At 35.7% G+C, this 18,875-nt stretch overlaps 1 protein-coding gene across 2 annotated transcripts; it reads right to left on the reverse strand.

Moving 5' to 3' along the window:
- Positions 1-2,651: 2,651 nt before the first annotated feature.
- Positions 2,652-18,339, reverse strand: cm (AP-3 complex subunit carmine). 2 transcript variants are annotated; one of them, XM_053799037.2, is made up of 10 exons: positions 18,181-18,339; positions 17,032-17,216; positions 15,937-16,049; positions 15,083-15,204; positions 10,859-11,018; positions 10,309-10,422; positions 9,349-9,528; positions 5,108-5,266; positions 3,716-3,766; positions 2,652-2,998 (listed from the first exon to the last, which is right to left on the reverse strand). In XM_053799037.2, the coding sequence occupies exons 1-10, from the start codon at positions 18,213-18,215 to the stop codon at positions 2,864-2,866; spliced, it is 1,254 nt and encodes a 417-aa protein (XP_053655012.2). In that variant the 5' UTR covers positions 18,216-18,339; the 3' UTR covers positions 2,652-2,863. The 2 variants fall into 2 exon arrangements, with proteins under 2 accessions (XP_053655012.2, XP_069955287.1); XM_070099186.1 differs by having other exon boundaries at positions 2,714-2,998; positions 18,227-18,332.
- Positions 18,340-18,875: the final 536 nt, after the last annotated feature.

The following is an 18,875-nucleotide window of genomic DNA, read 5'->3' on the forward strand; positions in this document are numbered from 1 at the left end:
TTCCTATTACATTTTATAATCATTCAGTGCCTGAATAGGAGTGGGTGGAGCAATCAGATTTGATCTGAGGAAGGGAGTGGTAGCTCCATTTCCTTGGATCAGAACCCCTTGTCAACATAGTCCCCTCCCTCTCCCTTGAAGGGCCTTCCTAGTATGAAATTAAAGTGGATTGGGAAAGGAGAATTAGCTGTTCCTTTTCCTGTGGTTTTTATCTGTTTGATGTTTTTTTATTACCTGTTTTGTGGCTACAGATATGGAGCTGTACTCATGTGTCCTGTCTTCAGTATTTTTTTCACCCCTTTTTTTCAGTAACTGTATTAATACTTCCTCTTTAAATTCATTCTTTTAGTCTATCATTCTGTAAATAAAAAGATTTCTTGTATCCATTCAACTCCATTTTTTTCTAAATTTACAATTGTGCCTTCTTGTCCTATTGCAGGTACATACTAAGAAATCTTATTGATTTTTTTATATTTTATAAGTTTACTCAGTATATGGTTATCATGTCTCCTCTTTTCCTGTTATCAGCCAGCATAGACATCTTTAGTGATAACAGCCTCTCATTTTAACTCATTTTTCAGCTCTGGAAGTCTTTCTGTAGCTCTTCTTTGGACGTTTCCTTATCCACATTTCAGTTTTAGGTGTGGATACTACACATGTGCTCCATTTAACAATATTGGCTGGATATATATTAAAGGAGGGGTTTGGGATATTTGCTGTTTGGAGGAGCATCTAAACTGTTGTATCTGTGTTCCTCCAGCAAGACAGTGATGGTGTGAATGATGGTGAAAGTGTTTTTCAGGTTGCCCTGCCTCAGAGAAAGATATTTTACAGTTTGGAAGTAGAGCATATGAATATCTGTTTAATTTATATAAACTTCCAATGAGATTTCTTTATTAACCACTAGATCCCTCTCTCTGTCACACAGTATTTTTTAATGTGGGCTGATTTCCATTAGATAACATTTATCTTTGGTACACTAATTGCTTTTTCCAGTACTTGCAAATATGGGCACAATATGTTCAGTCTTGTCTTGCATATTTACCCTTTTGTAGTGAAATCCTAAAAATTTTGCAAAGTGACTAGCATAACTCTGCACATTCTTGTATAATCCTTAGTGATACCCTATCTGGCCCTCTTTTTTATGTATCTATAAGTAGTTGCTTCAATTCCTCTTCTTTCCTATAGCCTTCATTTTAGCCGTGTTTAGGATATACGGGTAATTTTCTTTTTTTTTTTTTTTTTTTTTTTTTTGTCAACAAGTTGACAGGCCATAACTTTAACTTTTTAATTCCTCTTTGTGGTGATATTTTAAAAGTTTTTTTTTTTTTTTTTTATCACTGGCCGATTCCCACCAAGGCAGGGTGGCCCGAAAAAGAAAAACTTTCACCATCATTCACTCCATCACTGTCTTGCCAGAAGGGTGCTTTACACTACAGTTTTTAAACTGCAACATTAACACCCCTCCTTCAGAGTGCAGGCACTGTACTTCCCATCTCCAGGACTCAAGTCCGGCCTGCCGGTTTCCCTGAACCCCTTCATAAATGTTACTTTGCTCACACTCCAACAGCACGTCAAGTATTAAAAACCATTTGTCTCCATTCACTCCTATCAAACACGCTCACGCATGCCTGCTGGAAGTCCAAGCCCCTCGAACACAAAACCTCCTTTACCCCCTCCCTCCAACCTTTCCTAGGCCGACCCCTACCCCGCCTTCCTTCCACTACAGACTGATACACTCTTGAAGTCACTGTTTCGCTCCATTCTCTCTACATGTCCGAACCACCTCAACAATGATTTATATTTGAAAAAAAAAAATCAGAATAGAAATTTTATGGCATGTCAGTTTCGGTGAAAAATAATCCCCTGAAGGCAACAGCATTGTAAATGCTTTTGGTATTACATTTTACAATTTACTGATGCCAAATTATGATAAAAAAAAATTATAAGACTAAGACTGTGTACACTAGTTTCTGGTGTGCATCAAGGCATTTTAAAATTAAAATCCTGGAAATACAACCTCCTCACTTAGCAACGTACTCATTTACCAACAACTAGGACTTACAACGGGCTCTCTGACCACCATGCATACCTAAATAATGTATATTAGAGCTGATTTCCTCTATTCTGTTTAATACAACATACGGTACACTATGTATATTGTATACTGAAATGTTATAAATGGTGCAGAGGTGACATTAAAACAATATCAAAGATGGTTGACACAAACCCACTACCATTATAATATGCTCCTCACTTAGTGACGAATTCGTTCACTGACATGGTTTTTAGGAGCGGAACTCCGTTGTTAAGTGAGGAGAGGCTGTATATATTACGAACATGATGCATTAGAATTAGTATTGCAAAGCTGCATCTCCACAACAGTAGTGTCCTTCCACTGTTGAAATTGTCAATGAAACAATGTATTAGCCAATGTGGACGGGTAATTGTTAATCTGAGTTACAGTGATCTTCATAAAAAAACAGAAATAATAAAGTTTTAAGTTTTTATTTGTTTTGTGTTGAGTACAAATAAATTTTTACAATGCTGAAGACAATTTTCAGGAAAAATCAAACTAAACATTGCTGTTAACAATTATATATTTTATATATACTAACATGAACATAAAATACATAAATCTTATATACTACCTTCAGATCATTGGAACATTCATGAAATATATAAAAAAAATTTACTCTGCCTGTTTCAAGTAGCTATATAATATTTGAAATCACAATCTTGTTTATAGAATTTTCTATTTAAAAAGCTAAGCTACAAAGAAAAACTGCATAGTGATAAGCCTTACAATATCAAAATTATATTATTTATAATTCATGTAATCTTCACTGATTACTTTGGTGACTTAGGTGCGGACCTGGAAACGACCTGCTTTAGTGATATACTTGACACCCTTAAATGGTTTGTATTTCTCTCCATAGATATCCAAGCGGTTGACCTTCAGTCCTGACAAAGCTAGTTGTGTGATAGTGAATTGTACCTGCAAGATGGAATACTGCATTTAGACATTATAAAAGACAAAAACAATTTAAATTTTAAAATATTTATTTTGAATCCATATATCTTCAGGCTGCAATATTACAACTACATTAATTTGTGTTGCTATGTGAGGAGGTATTCTGAGCACCTCTGCAAAAACAGTGATAATGTGCGAGTGTGGTGAAAGTGTTGAATGATGATGAAAGTATTTTCTTTTTGGGGATTTTCTTTCTTTTTTGGGTCACCCTGCCTCAGTGGGAGACGGCCGACTTGTTGAAAAAAAAAAAAAAATGTGAGGAGGTAAGCCTAACTGAAGAAAATCTTACAGGTCAGTATCCACAGATGCAAAACTCCGGGACAAATATAAGAAATGTTAACTATGTATGCTGCCTGGGTGGTGTGCATGGACATAGAAAATTCACAGGGGTGTCCATCCATGACTACCTCTTTTCTACCTCGTGGTGTGTTCAATTGTAATTTTATCCTTTTCTTCACTCAACTGCACAATTTTATCACTATTTTAAAAATATTATCCACACCAAATGTTAATTAAGGCCATGCTCGAACTGTTTAAGCTGTATGATCCTTGTGGGTTTAGCTCTTGGTTTTGATTATAAAAACAGAACTGTTTACACTGGCTATGATGGTTCCAGGCCACTTAAACTAAATTTGTAAGTACTCAACTACATAAAAGCTCAAACTTAAGTATAATACTTACATTTACAGTTGGATTACTCTCTGGTGGAGGAGAGCCACTTTGTACACTGATCTGTAAAAATAATAAAAGATAATTTAGACATTTGGAGGTAGTAGGTTGGTAGACAGCAGCCGCCCAGGGAGGTACTACCGTCCTGCCAAGTGAGTGTAAGGCAGAAGCCTGTAATTGTTTTACATAATGGTAGGATTGCTAGTCTCTCTTTTCTATCTCATAAACATACAAGATTTTAGGTACATCTTGCTGCTTACACTTAGGTTACACTACACATGCATGTACAAGCATATATATACACACCCCTCTGGGTTTTCTTCTATTTTCTTACTAAATCTTGTTCTTGTTTATTTCCTCTTATCTCCATGGGGAAGTGGAACAGAATTCTTCCTCTGTAAGCCATGTGTGTTGTAGGAGGCAACTAATATGCCGGGAGCAAGAGGCTAATAACCCCTTCTCCTATATACATTACTAAAGTTAGAGAGAAACTTTTTTCTTTTTGGGCCACCCTGCCTCTGTGGGATGCAGCCAGTTTGTTGAAAGAAGAATTTTGACAATATTTTAGTGTCACTTCTGTAGGCATAATAAAACTGGTTTGGCCAGGAATATCTGCAATTCATAGATAAATTTTTAGGTACTTGATCCACTCCAGTTGGATGCCATTTAACTTTATAAAAACTTTTAATAAATTGCTGCTGTTATTTGATCACATTGCTCACATGGCCTAATCTCGGATATGGGCCTCCTGAAAACTATTAAAAAATATAGGGAAGCAAATTGCATACTGAAAGTAAGTAAAAGTTTGTAAGATTTACCTGCCATCTTACATGTTCGTGAGCCAACTTTATTTTAGATGCCTTCAATGCCTTAACTGGTGTGCTTATTTTGTCTACTCTTCTAACATATAGTCCTGCTTTTCAGCAGACACTATTGTGGATGTATCCATTATAGCTACTGAAAAATCTTTGCCATGTAGAGCTGTGTGGGCTTTATGAGGTTAGCACTTTCCACAAATATAAAAATAACAAATATTCATTAGACAGGATTGCTGATTATGTCTTTATCAAAATGCAAAACATTTCACAGGCTTCCATTTCACACATGACAGGATAATACCACCTCCATGAATGGGTGCTGGCTATCAACCTACTACCTATGCAGTGAGTTGTTTAATGTGTATAGTTAAGGCTTAAACCTTTCTTTACTAAGCTAACCTTGGAATAAATATGCATGTTAAGGAATGCCTTCCAACCATTATCAGCACTATGATGTCCAATCTTTGTCAGTATTCTAGATGCTGACAACTGTTGGAAGGAAGAATAATGACAATGGATGGGCAGCAAAGACAGGCACTGAAATTCAAGGCCCCCCTTTGAAGAGCTAATAATTTTTATTACTTACATTTCCACGCATGTTGGGCAATTTGGTGGGATCAATGCGTCCCAGTTCCCATCGCAGTACCTTCGAAACCGAGTCAAAGGTATACTTGCCTTGCGAGACTGTCAAATTGCAATTCAAGACACATTTTGGCATTGGCACTTCCAACACAACACCTTCAACCTAGAAGATAAAAAAAAAATCCTTAAAATATGCATTACTATATACAAAAATTCTTTTATGATTGACACTTTTCTTGCTAAATTGCAGTATTTACTTGAATATTTTATTGATATAATTTATGCACCCTGAATATTTCATAAAAAATTATAGTATTTACCACAAAAATATATCCTCTACAGAGTATCTGAATCCACTTAATAAATATCTGTGTAAGATAACTTAAGTTGAAAGATAAATACTATAAGCCAGCAGCCAAGGGTGAACCTGGAAATATTGAGTCAAGTGTTTTTTTTCTTTTTGCATATGTATTATCCTTAGTCCTAAATGCAGGCTCCCATGAATGCCAGCAAGGAGCATTTTACAGAATTTGCACCACTTGAAGGAGTTGCCTTGATGCCAGTGAGAGGCTCATAATAAAAGGAATTGAACCAATTCTCACTTTCCTGGAATCAAACCTGATAGTTTCCCATTCCCACAAATGTTCTATGACCCTTAGGGGTTTCATGATCCCCCAATGAATGTTTTTTTTTTTTTTTTTTAACAAATCAGCCGTCTCCTACCGAGGCAGGGTGACCCAAAAAGAAAGAAAATCCCCAAAAAGAAAATACTTTCATCATCATTCAACTCTTTCACCTCACTCTCACATAATCACTGTTTTTGCAGAGGTGCTCAGAACACAACAGCTTAGAAGCATATACGTATAAAGATACACAACATATCCCTCCAAACCGTCAATATCCCGAACCCCTCTTTTAGAGTGCAGGCATTGTACTTCCCATTTCCAAGACTCAAGTGAAGGGATTCCCTGAATCCCTTCACTAAATATTACCCTCCTCACACTCCAACAGATCGTCAGGTCCCAAATACCATTCGTCTCCATTCACTCCTATCGAACACCCTCACGCACGCCTGCTGGAAGTCCAAGCCCCTTGCCCACAAAACCCAATGAATGTACATTAGAATAATGCAAAATTCAGAGAAATTCAAGATGGCTGCCACAAAAATAGGTAAATCATTTTTGGCCATCACTTCTATTTCTAAACAACAAATAGACAAGTTTAGTGACTGTATTGAAGGTACATCATAAGTTCATAACAGCTAGTGTACCTAATGCATGATTATGGCTTCACAGTCACCTCCTATGAGTTCTTGGATTTTTAACATGTGTTGAGCTTACCGCTGACCACTACAAAGGGCTTCATCAAGCCCAAGGACTCTCAATAGATGGTGGTACTGTAATGGCTTGGTTTGATAATTATTTCCTTAATAGGTTCATACTTTCATACTAAATTTACCGAGATACTTGTGGCACTTACGTTTACCCAACACCCTGAAGAAATGACTGAAAATTACTTTGTACAGTTGATTATGATGAGTATGACGCCTGTCATAATATAATAAAAGAGGGATATGTTGTGTATCTTTATACAGGAAGGCCCCACTTATACGGCGGGTTAGGTTCCAGGCTACCGCCGTAAAGCGGAAATCGCCGTAAAGTGGAACACCCTTTTTTTCCACTTATAAATGCATACAAACACTAGATAACAAGTTTACACTAACATATATTAAGTTAGCAATAGAACCAGGCATCAAAAAACAATAAAAAGGTACAATACACACATAGTGCACTCATTACTTACCTTAAAATATTTATAGTCTTAATCTAGGGTGAGACAAGTAGTATTTATTGTAAGAAATCAAGTGTGGTATGTATTGTAATAGCCTCACCAGGCCACCCCACCCACACATACTATTCTATGATATTTAAGCATCCCAGAGCGATAAAATGTATATACAGTTCACTCATTACTTACCTTAAAATATTTGTAGTCTTAATGTAGGGTCAGGAGTAAGTAAATGAGATAAAACGAATAAATGAGAGAGAGAAAGAATGAATACATGAGAGGGGGCAGGCGCAGTTATGTAAACAAACCAGGGGAAGGTAAGTTTTGTAAACAAACGAAGTGTACACGTCTGGTTTGTGTACAAGTTACATTGTGTACAGGTTGTCTCTACATTGATACGGTAGAATTAATAAAGAAGAACACTCCCATTCTCATGTAACATCATTTTGAGAAGAAATGAAGCTCTGAGTGAAGGCAATGGAAATAAGTCACACTGACTTTTTTGGGTTATCCTAGGTTCTCTACACGTATGTTGTTATGTATGATAATCTATGTAACTGTATTTGTGTATACCTGAATAAACTTACTTACATACATACGAAAGGAATAATTTTCTACAGTTACCCCCAGTAACACATTTACTCTTATGTTAGATTAGAGAAAATGTTATTCTTGGCGTCACTTGTACAAGTTATGTGGCTCCCACATCTTATATTTATGTTTATTTATTCTATTGTGGGGTGTATTTATCATCTTTTTATGTTATGTATCGTGTTTATTATATAATTTTGAAAAAAATATCATGGATGGATTAATGAAAATGTGTATATTACCGTAATATACGACATTTAATGAGACTCGGTATTGTTATTATCACCACTTGTGCAAGTCGTCTGCTACGACATCTCACATTTGTTTATTTATTCTACTGTGGGGTGTATTTATCTTATTTATATGTTATGCATCGTGTTTATTATATGATTTTGAAAAAAATATCATGGATGGATTAATGAAAATGTGTATATTACCGTAATATACGACATTTAATGAGACTCGGTATTGTTATTATCACCACTTGTGCAAGTCGTCTGCTACGACATCTCACATTTGTTTATTTATTCTACTGTGGGGTGTATTTATCTTATTTATATGTTATGCATCGTGTTTATTATATAATTTTGAAAAAAATATCATGGATGGATTAATGAAAATGTGTATATTAACGTAATATACGACATTTAAATGACTCGATGTATGTAAGTTTATTTAGGTACAGGTATACATAAGTATAATTATCAGAGTATATATAAAATATGAAATAACTTTTAAAAACATTTGAAATTTTGGAGTTTCCAGACAAAATGGAGAGACTTAGTGCTTACTGAGCTCATGGAGAATGTAAACAAACAGGGTGGGGCACGGTGACCGTATTAGAAAGTCAGGTGGGGGGAGCCTTATAGTGAGTTTTGGTCATAATTTGAAATGTCCGTATTAGCGGAACGCCGTAAAGTGAAACGCCGTAAAGCGGGGCCTTCCTGTACGTATATGCTTCTAAACTGTTGTGTTCTGAGCACCTCTGCAAAAACAGTGATTATGTGTGAGTGAGGTGAAAGTGTTGAATGATGATGAAAGTATTTTCTTTTTGGGGATTTTCTTTTTTTTTTTTTTTTGGGTCACCCTGCCTCAGTGGGAGACGGCCGACTTGTTAAAAAAAAAAAAATGCAACCATGTCTGTGGTACTAGAGCATTATAGTGATGCAGAGAAAGCAGACCTTACCCTCAGGTTTTGGATTATGTTGGGAACACAGCCATACAGCAATGTTTGTTATATGGCTGTGTTCCATTCCAAAAAAATGCAATGGGATAAGACAAGACATTATCATAAGTTTAAAAATAATTTACAGAAGGACTACTCTCATTCCACCCTTGAAGTTTTTTGGACTTGCATTAAAAGAAGGTAAACAGGATAAATGGATAGAGACAAATGCAGTATATGTGATCATTTTTTGACAATGCTTCACCTACACAGTGGACTTTATCAAGTCACAAACAGACCTACCTGGAGAGAGAGGATGTGTATATATCGGGAGTGTACTGTAGTGACATAGTCACTATACACATCCTCTCTCTCTTCCTAAGTTTATGACTTGATAAGGCCTATTGTGTGGGCAAAATGTTGTTGTTAAAGGATCACATTATACTTCATTTCTCTCTCTTTATCCATCATGTTAATGTTTTATACCTTCTGCCTCCAAAAGGACCAATGTAAAATGCAGTTATACCAATATAAAAGACAGGTGGTAGGAAAAATAGTGTCTCTCTCACAACTGGGAGACAGAACATCAATCTTCCACAATTCCTTGAGAAGTATGACCCACACCAGTATAGCATTTCACATAAAGCAAAAAAAAATTTACCCAGAAAAATATTACAAGAACGACGTTTGATTTTACATACTGCTCGTCCCATTGTTTGCTTTGGTCCGACAGTGATGTCTAACCTTCCTCCACCCACATCTCGGAAAGATATGTTGTGTCGTATGTAAACTGGGATAGCAACAACTGACTGAGAGCCAATGTGATAGGACAAAAGTCGAGAGTTGCCATCGGGAGGGACGAAAGAGAGCACTCGCTCTGACTGTGGATAAATTTAAAAAATTAGCTATCAAAAGTAGCCTCCAGAAATCTATGACTCACATTTGTTTACAGCTTTAAGTAAATCTACAATATACCATATACAACTTCATTAGCATACAAAAGATTTTAAGAACTCCTAGTCTTGCAGCCTGGTCTGAGGTTTGTGCTCCCTAATAATTGCCTTATCAGCCAGGTTGCTGCCATTTCCAGTCAACAAACTGACATAGCTATCACAACCTGGTTGCAAAGGCACCTGGAGAATCTTTTAAAGTTAACAGTTAATACATTTAAAGCCTTGTAACTTTTATTTCAGCATTAATCTGTTACTGTATTTATGGCATTCTGTATTTTTAAATGGGTTTACCTTGTAGCTTTGTTTTAACTGGCATACTGAAGATAAACTACGGAAATGTACTAACTATAGTGTTCTTGATTCATAATATTTTTTCAACAGAAAATCCTATTACATATTATTATTGTTTTTGTTTTTGTCAGAAAGTGATATATCAGTCATGATTCTCAACTTCATGTGCAAATCACGAGCCAAAAAGAAAGCAAGAGCTTTTGCTTTCAAAGTAAAAACACGATAATAAATAAAAGCTACATGTTTGATATAATAAATATTGTGTAGGTACACACATTATATGCACAAATTACAGTGCTGCACAAATAATTTACACTGGCAATTTGTTTTTATCAGAAATCTAAATATATACAATAGTTACATATTAAACAACCTGTAATATGTATTTTTATACAAGCTTAGAAAAAATAAACTTACTTCCCATCGTTTTAGTCTCACACATGGATGGAATGAAACATCATCAAAGAGTCGTGGATTAATAAATGTTAGAGTAAGGTCTGGCATTCCAGATAACTTTATACAGCAATCAATCTGAAAAAAAATAACATACAGTATTTGATAAACATACATAATAGTATTGCAACTTTTATTCGTCTTATCTAAATGTTGGTCATACAGATGCTGAAATTCTTTTCCAAAAAAGTGTTTACATACGTATTTTTGCACAGAAAAGTTCATGTACAAATCTACTATGCCACAAAGAGCATGGTGTTGCACTTAATCTTTGACAAAACATTTGCCTTCTCTACATTTCCTCATCCCATGAATACGTTTAACACTTGTTTCCTCTCTATAAACTATAGTCTAAAAAAAAAAAAAAAAAGCAAAAAATCTGTTAAAAGAGCCAGATCCATTTATTTTTCAATTAGCTGCAGCTAAATCTTTTATTATAAAGTGCAGGAACACAGACCATGTATGGATCCATTTATCTACATAAATGAATAAAATTCAACAGTGCAGTATTTACATAACCCTGAATTTCAGCAGCAACTGTCGCCCCAGACTTATCAATGATGGCATCCACTTCCTCAGTGACATCAAAGTACGCCTCATTGTTGGTGTACTTGACACCAGAGCGACGCCATGGCACATTACTCAGCTGTCCGGTTGGTAAAGTGCCACTTACACTGTAAAAAAAACAAAAAGTGTACTTTACAGAAATATTTAAAAAAAAAAAATTATAAGCCTCCAAGTTGTGACTGTGGAGGAAAAAGTAAGTGGCAGTCACAGATTATAAAGGCAATGACTAGTGAAGATTTACTATAAGCAACATTCTTGGGTACAGCTTATTCCCGTTCATTCTACCAGTCTCACTTTATACACCACCACTATCCAGTACCTATTATTATTATTATTATTATTACTACTCTTACTCTCTTCATGGAAACTGCTAAACTGGTGTATGTCATCTTGCTCTACATTGTAAGGGTGAAGTGAACAGTAGAGATGTGAATTTCAGTTATAAAATTGCACAAAGAACCTGCATTCAATGTTGCAATGTAATAGATAAGGATAGATTAATTATGCCAGAGCAGTGGAGGAGGTCAAAAATGAAGATGGTGTACTCTGATAAAAGACAAATCCAATTATTATGATAGTGAGGGGAAGCACTAAATCCATAGGAGTTATACAGCCACTAGGAAATGGGAAGCAACTCAATTTGATCCAAGGAGAGGAAGAACACATCCAGTTTCTTCGATCAAGAACCCCTCCCCAGCATCAAGGCACCTCCCTAGAGGGAAATCAAATCAAGAGATAATGAACTGTCAGCATGACTTCAGTTCTCAGGTCTTCAACCTTCCATGAAATAATCATATTGAGACATGACCAATACACAGGTGGGAGAGAACCATGAAGCCCCTGACCAGAAACCCGATAGGAATTTTATTAAAAACAACATCCTAACTACTGCAGACTAATAATGCTGCCAGTGATCTGGCAAGTACTGAAATGATACTGTAAAAGAAAAAAAAATGGCAGCAGTGCATTTTGCAGAGGAATTCACAATTTCATGCTCTAAGCTCAAGAATGCCAAGAACCCAACAAAGTACAACCCTTTTGTGTTTGTTGTAAATATGACAAAGCCAGAGTTGAATGTGAAGGTCTTTGAGATACAAGGAATAAAAAATTTGAAACTACAACATAATATGAGGCATAAGAGGTAGAAATTTGGATACAAGCAGTAAGAAGAAAGTATTGTATAGTACTACTCTAATTCAAAAAATATGAGAAGACTGCAGCAGTCATTCTTGAAAAAGAATCCTCATATCACTCAGGAATGCATATACAGCAGTTTCATCACAGTATGATGAAGGTGTTTCAAGGTTGAAAAGACAAATGAAACAAGGTGCCTTTCAGAAAACGCATTTCAAATGTACATACTGCATAAAGACGAGTTCGTGTCAAGGATTTACAATGGGAAAGCCCCAACTATGCCAAAGCTGATGGTAAACAATTTCAGGTCTCCAAACCCCACACGCTTCTTGTTAACCATACAGTCAACCAATTTACAATTAGAACTGATAAGAGCTATAGGTTCAGTGGGATATGGCTGGTTTGTTGAAAGAAGAAGAGCTATAGGTCAACAATGGGACCAGTTGAGCTCAAACATACCATTTCCAAAAGATGATTACAGGAGTTTTCCGCTAAAGGGTAATATACCTTCAGCTGTCGCTGGCTAAAATCGTGAGAATGCCAATGCAAGTACTGTACAAGGAGTGTAAAACGTATGTCAGGAGACAAATGCGACTTCACACAGTTTTTGTCATGTCAACAGTATTGGCCATTTTGACACTAACACTGTCAAGGACAGTAGCTAGTCAGGAAAGTATTTGTCTGTTGATTATCACACCTTCAGGTAATATCAAAAGATCACTGCAAAGCAAGATAAAAATTACAGATGTTGATGTTGACAAGGAGCAAGGGGCATATAAGAGGGAGTGGACAGAAGCAGTAGAAGTTGCAATGTTCACTGTTTTGCAGCTCCATTTCCAGATGTTTGGAGGCAGGAGACTGCCAATGTTTTTGAAAGGGATGTTGGGGCAGTCTTCTCCATAAAATCATTTGTGCTTTTAAGTCATCCTAGGAAAGGATGGAGGGAGGGTGTAAAAGAGGTTTTGTGTGGAAGGGGCTTGGATATACAGCAGGAATGTGCGACTATGTTTAGATAGGAGTGAATGGAGACGAATGGATTTTGGGACTTGATGAGCTGTTGGAGTGTGAGCAGGGTAATATTTTGTGAAGGGATTCTGGGAAACTGGCTAGCCAGACTTGAGTCCTGGAGATGGGAAGTACAATGCCTGCACTTTAAAGGAGGGGTTTGGGACATTTGCTGTTTGGAGTGACATCCAAACTGTCCTAGCTGAGTGCCTCTGCAAAGATAGTGATTGTGTGTGAATGATGACGAAAGTTTTTTGGGTCACCTTGCCTCAGTGAGAGATGGCCGAAGTGTTAAAAAAAAAATTGGAGAAATTACAGACCACATTTGGAACAAGGGATGGCTGAGAAACCACATCCAATCATCCATATTTGTCTAATTTTGTTTTATCTCAAACCTCTGTAACTTACTTCTTTCTAAAGGATCCCAGTCTTATTAACTTGCTTCCCATCTAGATTATTTCTCTATTACCTCTATCCTTTATGCATCATTTTAGATTCAATTTAAAAAAAAGTCAGTGCTAGTAATAGTCCTTATTTTTACTATGATATTTTACAAGAATCTTATTAATGCAAAACAAAACAGGTTAAGTGCTGTATAAGCACAAACAGTACTACAATCCATTCTAAAGTGCAACTTTAATGATGATTCTTCACAATACATCGTGGGCAAAAGAATAAAAGAAAGTGCAAGAGCTCTATTGCAATACAGTAAAATAATGATGATACATAACTACTGTTTGAATATTGTGGAGATCAAAATTACAAAGAGGTCATCAGAAAATATTGCTTATGTACAACAACATTCCGTTTACTGTATCTATTAAGGAGCTCGAGTTAATTATATGCGCAAACTACAAGTCATTTAGAGCAATTCTCTTATATTAGTGTTCTCTAGCACCTACTCTTAAGTCTCTCACACTACCAGGTTCTAAATCAAGGAAAACTTACCGATATTCTCTGAGATTTAAAAAATAACAATGAACAATTAGATAAAGGTTCTTATAATTTGTGATAAAGACAAATATTGATAAATGCTTTGGAATAATGAAAATACCTTTCAATAATTTTACAGGTAAGAAAAAGAAACCAGCATTAACAAAAATAATTAACATAAAAGAAAAAAAATGATTCAGCATTTTTTTAAAAATTAGAATTTGGGAAAAAATTTGAAATACAGTATAGTAATACTGTATCAAATCAGACAATATCTCTTAAAGATTTTTGGACAGAAAGAATATTTTCTTAAATTTTTTATTTAGATTTTTTTCAAAATGTCTTAACTCTAATATTTTTCTAAAAAAAAGGAATTTTTCAAATACTGTACCTGTAGGGGTAAAAAATATGTACTATTTCTAATTTAGATTGTTTCCAGAACAAGAGAGAAATTTTTCACATTCACGAGTAGAAATGTGTACAATTCAAACACCCAGGCACCAAGTCTGAATAATAAGGGAATCACTATATATACATTTAAATACAACCTCTCCTCACTCAGTGACGTACTCGTTTACCGGTGACTCGGACTTACGACGGAATCTCTAACTAGTATGCATACCTAAATAACGTATATTAGAGCTGATTTCCTCTATTCTGTTTATTACAATATACAGTACACTACTGTATAAACAATTAAAAATATATCAGAAATGTTATAAATGATGCCAAGGTGACATTAAAACAATATCAAAGATGGTTGACACAAATCCACTACAATTATAGTATATTCCTCACTTAGCGACAAATTCGTTTACCGACATGACCTTAGGAATGGAACTCAGTCATTAAGTGAGGAGAGGCTGTATATATATCTTTATCAGGGATATTATTTTTTTCACTTTCAAGCCTAATAAAAACATTAAAGATAATGTGTGTTTATGTTACATACATCACACAACAGTAACCCTACCTTATCTAAACAAGATGTGAATGTTAAGTTTAATTAGTACAGAGGTGAAATTAACTCTCAAAATCTTTAAATAATACATTAATATAATGAGAGAATATTTTTTTTACAAAACAAAATAATACTAACTTTGACTTGCCAGTAACAGTATTGGCAATGGTGCGCAAGATGTTTGGAGGCTTAATGAGCTCCTTCAAGATATTGCTCTCTGTTGCCAGTGGAAATCCATTGTCCAGCATCTCATCCAACAGCTGCCATGCAATAAAATAAATTCATACTCTAAAAAGGAAAGCCTCCAACTACAATTCCCATTTATCAGTTGCATTATTTTTAAAGAATCAGCTTAAGAGAGCTTTCAGTCAGGTTCCAGAACTTTGTGCCATGTTGCCTCTGTCTTATTTCCCATTTTTGTAGGGTGTGGAGATATCATCAGGCATGGAAACACAAGGACCCTAATGAAAATAAGTCTCTGACTTTTTTCGGTTATCCTCAGTAATCTGCATATATGCTGCTATGTATGATAATTTATGTAACTGTAATTTATGTGTACCTGTACCTGAATGAACTTAATTATGGAGGCATTGTTGGGAACTAGCTTTCTGCTGTCAGTCAAGATAGCAGAAAGCTACCTCTGATGTATGAAGGGTTTTGGGGACTCCCTTTCTGGCCCCAATAACCTGACAGTAGCCATGACTACAGTTTGCCCCTGGAGGTGCAAGATGATACACCAAGATGGTATAAAATCACCATTGTTTGTCTCGACTGGCCACACCTGCCTACCCAAGAGTACTTCATGGAATGTGAGCATAACTCCTGCTACAGTGAGTGTATAGTCACTCTGCATGTAGTTGCCAACAATTATTAGATAAAATCTTAAATTTCATAATATTCACAACATTTGTTGATTGCAGTTTAATACTACAAAGATGCAAAACAAGGCTAGGAATTAATAAGAGGTAAGCATTAAGAGTACCGATACTTACCTCATAAACCACAACATAATGCTCCTTAATAATAGACTCGGTACACTCTCCAAAGTAATCTTCAAAAGTGTCAACTACACGATGAAGGAATTCAATCACGAACAGAGGTGGAACTGCAATGATAAATATAAAATACAGTACAGTAAATATAAAGTACAGTACTGTATTTACAAAGAATATTAACATAATAAGGGTTACATAGATGGGATACTCTTGAGTAATCCAGTTTCTAGAATTATTATTCTTCTTTCAGCAAATTTCCCAATAAATGTTGTAAGGCTTTTGGATTTTAAAATAAGATAGTGATTGTTTGCAAATTAAAATGTCCAGTGAGGAATCTACTGTCCTTCAAGTCTAGGGAATTAGGTAAGACACATATGCAACAGTTAGGTATCTATATTTCGAAATAAAGATACCTAACCTGGAGTTTACCTGGAGAGAGTTCCAGGGGTCAATGCCCCCGTGGCCCGGTCTGTGACCAGGCTTCCTGGTGGATCAGAGCCTGATCAACCAGGCTGTTACTGCTGGCTGCACGCAATCCAACGTACAAGCCACAGCCCGGCTGGTCAGGTACCGACTTTAGGTGCTTGTCCGGTGCCAGCTTGAAGACTGTCAGAGGTCTATTGGTAATCCCCCTTATGTATGCTGGGAGGCAGTTGAACAGTCTCGGGCCCCTGATACTTATTGTATTGTCTCTTAACGTGCTAGTGACACCTCTGCTTTTCATTGGGGGGATGTTGCATCGTCTGCCAAGTCTTTTGCTTTCGTTGTGAGTGATTTTTGTGTGCAAGTTCGGTACTAGTCCCTCTAGGATTTTCCAGGTGTATATAATCATGTATCTCTCCTGCCTGCGTTCCAGGGAGTACAGGTTCAGGAACTTTAAGCGCTCCCAGTAACTGAGGTGTTTTATCTCCGTTATGCGCGCCGTGAAGGTTCTCTGTACATTTTCTAGGTCAGCAATTTCACCTGCCTTGAAAGGTGCTGTTAGTGTGCAGCATATATGTCTTACCTAACAACCTGTCAGTATTGTATACCATTTTAACGTTCAAGTCCAGGGAAGAAATCATCTGTCACAGATGCAGAAAGCTGCCTCACCTTCAGTCATGCAGACAGCAATGAAGAAGAGATTACTTCTCAAGACACTGATAAGGTAGTGATGCGGTGTGGTGATGACCGGCGGAATGTCTTCATTGTTATTAGCCTTTCTCTGGGCGTCGAAGAAATAATCACAGATAGAGCGAGGAATGACACTTTTCCAGTGTTTCTCCATAAACACATCCCTGAAACACATCCAATAATATAATCACAAATTTGTCCACATCTATTTAGCATATGTATCAACTATTAGATATGTAATTAATTAGTTTAATAAATTTAACATATTTATTTATTTATTTATTTGAACATGATACAGAGATGTACAAGGAATACAATTTTTAAAGTGCAACATGCCAAAGCCCCTTGTATGTAGAGCATTATGGGCAGGATTAAAATTAACTTAAGATTAACTAAGCAATGATATATTCAGTGGTACAAAAATTATTGTAAAACAGATAACAATTTAGTACAAATGAGTACTACAAAGACAGGTCATATGGTCATTACTGTGTTGCTGTGTAATCAGTAGAATGGAGTATTATGTTAGGTAATGAAGTTAAATAGTAACAAAGTTTGACTGGGTCACAGGTTGACATTTATGAGATACAATAATGAGATACATATATGAGATACAATTTATGAGATGCAATTATTCAGTTCTATTTAACACCATAACAGATACATACACGATAAAGTTGATCACAATATCGCACCAAACTATACGTTCTAAATATTACATAAACAGTAAAAAAGTGTCATAGTTATCAAATACAAAATTCTGACATTTTCATTCTCTCTCAAAATAAAAATTTAATATAATTACGCACGTTTTCCCATTCCCTAAGAAATGTATATTTAATAAATATATTAATAACAATAATGTAATTATCATTAAAATTAAAAAGAAGCGCTAAACCTACAAGGGTCAACTGTACAATAATATAATAATAATAATTAATAATAATGCTAGAGAATTCAGTTTTTCCTTAGGCCTCATATATATGAAACTTTCACAGTGGTTTTATATAGTATATTATGCAGAATATAATACAGGATAATTCAATAAGTGAAACAATATGACTCATTATCATCAGGTTCAGTCTGTATTTTAAACTCTACATGAACAATATATTCAACTTCTCTTACCCAGACGAGTTAATTATAAATAGGCTGTGAATCATGGCTAGCTCACCCTCCAGAAACACTGTGGCTGGGAAAAATAAAGCGAAAATAAGACAATCAGAGAGAAAACTACCACCTGTGACAGCCACAGTGTTGACACTGTGTCTGATTCTCTCTCACTGTCTCTGGCTTCCTCTTAGTAATTTCTTATTATTATCCACTTTCCATATATTTCCAAACTAATATGTAATATTGCAAGAACTATTTTTTTTTATTAATGCAAACTGGTACTAAAAACTATGTGTCTTTTGAAAACAGATATAATGAAATGTACGCAGACTAAATTTTCGATAAATCTTACCATAAGATCAGGTTAAATCTTTAATAATAATAATATAATAATATATTTATTTCTATAAGTACATGTACAAGGTATGCAGACCATAGCTGACATCAATGATATACTGTTATATAGAAAGCTGCTTGTTATGCAGAGTATTTCCCGCAAATTAGGTTAATTTTGTCCCAGGATGCGACCCACACCAGTCCACTAACACCCAGGTACCTATTTTACTGGTGGGTGAACATGGACAGCAGGTGTAACGAAACATGCCCGATGTTTCTACCCTCGCAGGGAATCGAACCCGGACTTCACTTGAGCCACCAGGCCACGGGCCATACTATTTAGAGTCCCTGGCTATGCAGAACATGTATAAAAT

The sequence above is a fragment of the Cherax quadricarinatus genome, chromosome 66 (genome assembly GCF_038502225.1).
Source record: "Cherax quadricarinatus isolate ZL_2023a chromosome 66, ASM3850222v1, whole genome shotgun sequence".
Classification (NCBI taxonomy): Eukaryota; Metazoa; Arthropoda; class Malacostraca; order Decapoda; family Parastacidae; genus Cherax; species Cherax quadricarinatus.

Bases quoted from the DNA above. Each gene is read 5' to 3' on its own strand.
- cm (XM_053799037.2), bottom strand. From the start codon at position 18,215: ATGATTCACAGCCTATTTATAATTAACTCGTCTGG. The intron at 10,423-10,858 runs GTAAATACTGCA...ATTTTTTTTCAG, and splicing joins CTGCTGAAATTCAGGGTTAT to ATTGATTGCTGTATAAAGTT. The intron at 9,529-10,308 runs GTAAGTTTATTT...ATTTATCCACAG, and splicing joins TGAGACTAAAACGATGGGAA to TCAGAGCGAGTGCTCTCTTT.